Below are 7,500 nucleotides of genomic sequence, written 5' to 3'. Positions count from 1 at the left end.
TCTCTCTCTCTCTCTCTCTCTCTCTCTCTCTCTCTCTCTCTCTCTCTCTTATCTCTCTCTTTATCTCTCTCTTTATCTCTCACTCACTTTCACTCTCCCTCACTCTCTGTCTTTCACTCTCCCTCACTCTCTCTCTTTTCCTCTCTCACTCTCTCTCACTCTCTTACTCTCTCTCCCGCTCTCTCTCGCTCTCTCTATTTCTCTCTCCCACTCTCTCATGCTCTCTCTCATTTTCTCTCACTCTATCTCCCTCTTTTTCACTCACTCTCTCTCACTCTCCCTTTCTCTCTCTCTCTCTCTCTCTCTCTCTCTCTCTCTCTCTCTCTCTCTCTCTCTCCCTCTCTCTCTCTCTCTCTCTCTCTCTCTCTCTCTTTATCTCTCTCTTTATCTCTCACTCACTTTCACTCTCCCTCACTCTCTGTCTTTCACTCTCCCTCACTCTCTCTCTTTTCCTCTCTTACTCTCTCTCCCGCTCTCTCTCGCTCTCTCTATTTCTCTCTCCCACTCTCTCATGCTCTCTCTCATTTTCTCTCACTCTATCTCCCTCTTTTTCACTCACTCTCTCTCACTCTCCCTTTCTCTCTCCCTCTCTTCCTTACTCTCTCACTCTCTCTCTCTCTCTCTCTCTCTCTCTCTCTCTCTCTCTCTCTCTCTCTCTCTCTAATTTTTTCTCTGACGCTCTCTCTCACTTTCTGTCTCTCTCGCTCTCTCTCTCTCTTTCTCTTTCTCGCTCTCTCTCTATCTATCTGTCTCCCACCCTTTATCTCTCTCGCTCTCTCACTCTTTCTCTCTCTCACTGTCTTTCCTCTGCAAACTGCCAATAGTCAGCACAGTCACGATTCAAGGAGCTGCTACACACACACACACACACACACACACACACACACACACACACACACACACACACACACACACACGTAGGTACAGTGTGTATTTAGCGTGGTGAACATGGTGTCCCCCAGCCCTGTGCCTCTCAGTCTTTCTCTCTCTTGTTGCCGGGGTGAAATCAAGATAATTTCCATCAATGACAAAGGACCTGTTGCCATGGTAACGGTTGTGAATGAAAGCAGGTTGGTAACCGTGGAGACATCGTAAATGAGGAATCACCAGTTGCCATGGTGACGCAGTGAGTGGGGAGAGACCAGGAATCTCCCAGCATCGTCTAAAACACACACTCTAGTTCCTAATATACATCTCTGTTCACACACACACCTATACACACACACACATACACCTATACACACACACACACACACACACATACACCTATACACACACCCAAACACACACACACACACACACACACACCACTTTACCCACACTCTAGATCATTCTCCCAATGTTCCTATTATACATCTCTGTTCACACACACCTATACACAAACACACACACACACACACACACACACACACACACACACACACACACACACACAAGGGAGAGATGCATGAAGCTATCAGTGTTTTCTTTCACCAGATCTCTTACCGTTTGCCCCTTCTACCCCCTCACCACCCCCTTTACTCCTTCCTTCTCCTCCACCTCACTCCTCCCCTCCTGCACCCCCCTCACTCCTTCCCTTCCTCTTTACCCCTCCTTCCTCACACTCTTTTTCCTCCTGCCCCCTTTCCCCCTTTGCTCTTGCCTTTTTCTCTTTTTCAGGATTTTATCTACTGTAGGTTCTGATTTTGACTTGCGGACGCTGCGAGCAGTTCGAGTGCTGCGACCTCTCAAACTTGTCTCAGGAATTCCAAGTAAGTGCCTGTGTCCGTGTCTCAACTTTTCCAGCCATATGCATTTCTTCCCCAAACAGTTCACCTGAACTAGAAGACCCAAACCTGTTCCATCATGACCACACCCCAGTGCACAAAGCAGCTTCATGAAGATCATTAGCTAAGAATGTCCATCAAGCAGACCAGCATGCTGAACATCTGAAGATCACCAGCAGGGAGGAGATGAAGCCCACTCCTGTTCAGAGGCTGTTGGTCAGTTGGTGTCAGATTGCTGGAGATTAGCTTAATCTTTGTAACCCATTCTGTGCTGTAAGCTCAGAGACACTGCTGAAGTTCATCTGATAAGAAGCTTCCAGTCAATTATGTGCAGCCAGATGTGTTTGGATGTTGATCAGATCAGCATGGTGAGATTTTGGTTAAGACCTACCAATATGGAGACCTGGTTCCTGCACAATAGATTCTTTAGGAACCATGCTTTTACTTCTTCTAACAGATGTGAATATTTGTTGCTTGTTCTCACATAGAGGAGGGTTTATGTCAGAAACTCCTGATGAGAAATGGTCCTGTAAGTTTGTTTGTGGACGAGCAGATGTTCTGGTCTCAGACTGATGAATACAGATGTGGTGATGTTCTGCAATAGAGAATGTGGAACATTCTCATGCTGGTTTTATGAACTTTAGCTCCATCTGCTGGTGATGTTTGATACTGAGTTTTCAGGAATGAAAGAAGAGAGCAGATATCATCAATAAGAAATAAAAGCAGTGTGTGTTCTTTGGTGATGGGTGTGTGTGTTCAGGAGAACATGGTGTCAATGATGAGCTGTGTTCTGGGAGTTGTACACTTTTACTGACAATGAGACTGCAACAAAAAACTAGAGTGTGTGTGTGTGTGTGTGTGTGTGTGTGTGTGTGTGTGTGTGTGTGTGTTGCTTGTTTATCCTCCAGGCCTGCAGGTGGTGCTGAAGTCCATCATGAAGGCGATGATTCCTCTGCTGCAGATTGGTGTTCTGCTGTTTGTTGCAATTCTAATGTTCGCCATCATCGGCCTTGAGTTCTACTCTGGAAAATTCCACAAAGCATGTTATGACAATGTCACAGGTAAACACACACACACACACACACACACACACACACACACACACTTACTTATACACACACTTACTTATACACAAACATTTCTAGAAAAGTTTTAAGAAATGATGCCAACAAATCATGGGGTGTTTCTATATATATGTGTGTGTGTGTGTGTGTGTGTGTGTGTGTGGGTGTGTGTGTGTGTGTGGGTGTGTGTGTGTGTGTGTGGGTGGGCCGGTGTTTGTAGGAGAGCTTGTTGATGAGCAGCTGTGTGGTGATGAGTTACCAGCACGTGTGTGTCCTTCTGGATCCGTGTGTAATGACACGTGGCTCGGACCAAATTATGGAATCACTCAGTTTGACAACATTCTGTTCGCTGTTCTCACCGTGTTCCAGTGCATCACCATGGAGGGCTGGACAGACATGCTTTACTATGTAAAGACACACACATGCACACATCAATGAATTCATGAATATCTACAACCCCAATTCCAAAAAGTTGGGACAATGTGTAAAATGAAAATAAAAACAGAATGTAATGGCTGCAACATGTCTCAAAAAGTGTGTACAGGACCATGTTTCCCACAGTGTAGCATCTTCTGTCCGTATACATCTGGGAACTGAGGAGACCATTTGCTGAAGTTTTGGAAGAGGAATGTTGTCCCATATGTGTCTCATACAGGACCGTAGCTGTTCAACAGTTCTGGGTTTTCTTTGTTGTGTTTTTTGTTTCATTATATACTAAATGTTTTCAAACAGAGAAAGGTCTAGACGTTCAGCACCCGATCTCTTCTACTACGAATTCATGCTAATGTAACTGATGCATTGTCTAGCTCAAATACGCAAGTCCTTAAAGCATTCATTAGCCTTCATTGATGGATCCTTTTTAAATATGCAAGCAGCCCATTCCACAGGCACTAATGCACTTCATACCATTAGAGATGCAGCTTTTTGGTCCCTCTCCTCTTTAGTCCGGAGTATGTGGTGTCCATGGTTTCCAAAAAGAAATGCAGGCCGAAGATCACAGCCACCCAATATTGATGTTCACCCTGTACCTCGTGCACAGAGCTTTTTCTATATTCTTTGAAACCTTTGATGATTTTATGTTCTGTAAACAATGAGATATTCAACTGTTTTGCAATTTGATGTTGAACATTATTCTGAAATTGTTTCACAGTTTGTAAACAGTGTTTCACAGACTGGTGAAGCTCCACCCATCTTTACTTCTGAGAGATTCTGACTCTCTAAGATACACTGTTTATACCCCAATCATCTTACTGACCTGCTGTCAATGAACCTCATTACAGTAATCCCCCAATAAACGAAAAAAACCCCACGATAAACAGAAGCCACCCCAAAAATGCTATTTCATGTTTACAGTAGTGTTTTAACATTTTACTTCATTTTATAATCAATAATTATATTTTTATCAATAAATGTCATTATTTCAACATAAAACTCTATAAAAACAATTCCCTATAAGGAATCAGCCAAACTAATCAGAGATGTGGCAAATGCAATTCCGCGATAAACCGGGGCGCCAGATTCAAACCGCAGTAAAGCGGAGGATTATTGTATTTACTCAGTCCCCAACTTTTTGGGAATTTGGGTTGTAAACCAATACAGTGTTTACTGCTTGCCAATTGTGTATGTGTGTGTGTGTGTGTGTGTTTTCCTGTAGAGTAATGATGCTTTAGGAAGCACTTGGAACTGGATGTACTATGTCCCACTCATTATCATCGGCTCTTTCTTTATGCTCAACTTGGTGTTGGGTGTTCTGTCTGGGTAAGAGTGTGTGTGTTTGTGTGTGTGAAGATGTGACAATATAAATTGTATAGTTTGTGAATTTATGAAGTTACAATATATATCTCAAAAATTATGAATTATCCACACAGCAAAGCAAATACTTACATGGACATGTGTGTGTGTTTGTGTGTGTGTGTGTGTGTGTGCGCGTGTGTGCGTGCGTGCATGCTGGAAATCCACAGTGAGTTTGCTAAAGAGAGGGAACGAGTTGAAAACCGCAGTGAGTTTCTGAAGCTACGGAGACAGCAACAGATCGAAAGAGAACTTAATGGATATCTAGAATGGATCTGCAAAGCAGGTATACACACACACACACACACACACACACACACACACACATCTGGATACACATACATCTGTATACACTCGCACATCTGTATGCTCACACGTGTGTGTACAGTCACACACATCTGTATACCCATCTGTTTACAGTCACACACATCTGTATACACACTCGTACACCTCTGTGTACACACTCGCATACATCTATAAGCACACATCTGTAAACAGTCATACACATCTGTATACACACTCGTACACCTCTGTGTACACACTCGCATACATCTATAAGCACACATCTGTAAACAGTCATACACATCTGTATACACACTCGTACACCTCTGTGTACACACTCGCATACATCTATAAGCACACATCTGTAAACAGTCACACACATCTGTATACACACTCGTACACCTTTGTGTACACACTCACATACATCTATAAGCACACATCTGTAAACAGTCATACACATCTGTATACATATACATCTGTTAACACACTCACATCTGTATACACACACACCTATAAATACACATCTGTATACAATCATACACATCTGTATACACACTCGCATACATCTATAAGCACACATCTGTAAACAGTCACACACATCTGTATACACACTCGTACACCTCTGTGTACACACTCGCATACATCTATAAGCACACATCTGTAAACAGTCATACACCTCTGTGTACACACTCGCATACATCTATAAGCACACATCTGTAAACAGTCACACACATCTGTATACACACTCGTACACCTCTGTGTACACACTCGCATACATCTATAAGCACACATCTGTAAACAGTCATACACATCTGTATACATATACATCTGTTAACACACTCACATCTGTATACACACACACCTATAAATACACATCTGTATACAATCATACACATCTGTATACACACTCATACATCTCTATTCCCACACCAGTATATACATGCATATCTGTTTACACACACATGCACACATTTATACCTACTCACACATTTATACCTACTCACACATCTGTATGCACACACATACACAACTGTACACACGTATCTGTTTACATGCGTATCTGTATACACACATTTACATCTGTATACACACTCATACACACCTGTATACACACACAAGTCCGTATACACACTACTGAGGACACCATTAATCCTGACCATCATCTCCATCTCCATCTCCATCTGCAGAAGTGCAGCTCCAAACCTGCAGGAAACTTCCAACATGCGCCACTGTTTCCTGCAGACATTCATTATTGTGTCGCTGTCCAGCACTTCAGCAAACGTCCTGCCTCCTGCGACAGCAAATGTTTCAGCACCTGCCATTTTTCTGCTCCCAGTTTCTCTGTTTTCATGCAGAGTTGAGACTCTGAGTCTTGTTTTCAGGTCAAAGGTTTGGCTTTTATGATGTAATAAAAACTCTCTCTCTCTCTCTCTCTCTCTCTCTCTGTACAGAGGAGGTGATTCTGACTGAAGAAGACTCTACAGGAGACCGTATGAACTTTATAATGTATATTGAATTATCAGTTTTTCTATAGGCTTTAAATTCATATATCACAGTGTGTGTGTGTGTGTGTGTGTGTGTGTGTGTGTGTGTGTGTGTGTGTGTGTGTGTGTGTGTGTGTGTGTGTGTGTGATCAGGTTCTCGACGCAGACCCACTATAAAAAAGAGTAAAATTGACCTGCTGAACCCGGAGGGAGAACAGGATCACATGGGGGATGCAGTGGGTGAGAGAAAAACTTGCACGCACACACACACACACACACACACACACACACACACACACACAGCCTGAACACACTAATGCACAGAAAGAAACAACAAAAAAAGATCTTCATCTTCACCTATCATTCCTATTCCTGTTTGTTCTGTTTTCTGAAGAAGTGTGGTGTTGGTGTTGGTATTCAGACTGACGCCTGGTGTTTGGAAGAGTTCCTCACCATTTTTGTGCCATAAATGTTACACCAAACGTTGAAATGTTTCTCTAGCAGTGTTTCATTACAGGCGATCTTCAGATCTTCTAAAAGTCACTGAAACTTGGCTCTAATCAGTCTAGATGATGTGTTGAACAGCAGACGGAAGAACGTTGTAGAACGTTGTGTTGAACACTTCTGGCACAAAATTCCTCCTTTACCATCATTACCTTGTTTTTCTTGATTTTGTTACGAACCCTATCAGAATTGTTAGAGCTAGAGCTGGACTGCACTTGCACACATACACGCACACACACATACGCGCACACACACACACACACACACACACACACGCACACACACACACACACGCACACACACACACACACACACACACACACACACACACACACACACACACACACCTTCACCCTACACTCCTGTCCTCCTGTATAGCTTTACAGCACCATCTTCAGTCCTCACTTGGTACTTCAGCTCACCTGATTATTAGATTAGTTCAGATTAGATTCAACTCTATTGTCATTGTTAAAGGAACATGTACAGAGCCAATGAAATGCAGTTCACATCTATCCAGAAGAGCATAAGTGGCTTATTTACAATTACAAGTATGAGGTTCATAAATTCAGGTGTGAGGGGGAATAATGTACAGAAGGTGCAGTAGGTAAT

At 42.8% G+C, this 7,500-nt stretch overlaps 1 protein-coding gene across 1 annotated transcript in view; it reads left to right on the top strand.

Moving 5' to 3' along the window:
- The window catches only part of cacna1ab (calcium channel, voltage-dependent, P/Q type, alpha 1A subunit, b), a gene marked incomplete at its 3' end in the record, with an annotated part of 29,074 nt that overhangs the window by 18,214 nt on the left and 3,360 nt on the right, over window positions 1-7,500 (top strand). The window contains exons 5-11 of the mRNA XM_083551294.1: window positions 1,660-1,751; window positions 2,675-2,827; window positions 3,051-3,238; window positions 4,485-4,588; window positions 4,792-4,907; window positions 6,355-6,393; window positions 6,541-6,627. Of these exons, the coding sequence (XP_083407420.1) occupies window positions 1,660-1,751; window positions 2,675-2,827; window positions 3,051-3,238; window positions 4,485-4,588; window positions 4,792-4,907; window positions 6,355-6,393; window positions 6,541-6,627 (779 nt within the window). The remainder of the gene's footprint in view (window positions 1-1,659; window positions 1,752-2,674; window positions 2,828-3,050; window positions 3,239-4,484; window positions 4,589-4,791; window positions 4,908-6,354; window positions 6,394-6,540; window positions 6,628-7,500) is intronic.

This window comes from Silurus aristotelis, assembly GCF_946808225.1.
Source record: "Silurus aristotelis genome assembly, chromosome: 9".
Lineage (NCBI taxonomy): Eukaryota > Metazoa > Chordata > Actinopteri > Siluriformes > Siluridae > Silurus > Silurus aristotelis.
The sequence above is the reverse complement of the archived record's forward strand: the minus strand, read 5'-3'. Positions and strand labels throughout refer to the sequence as shown.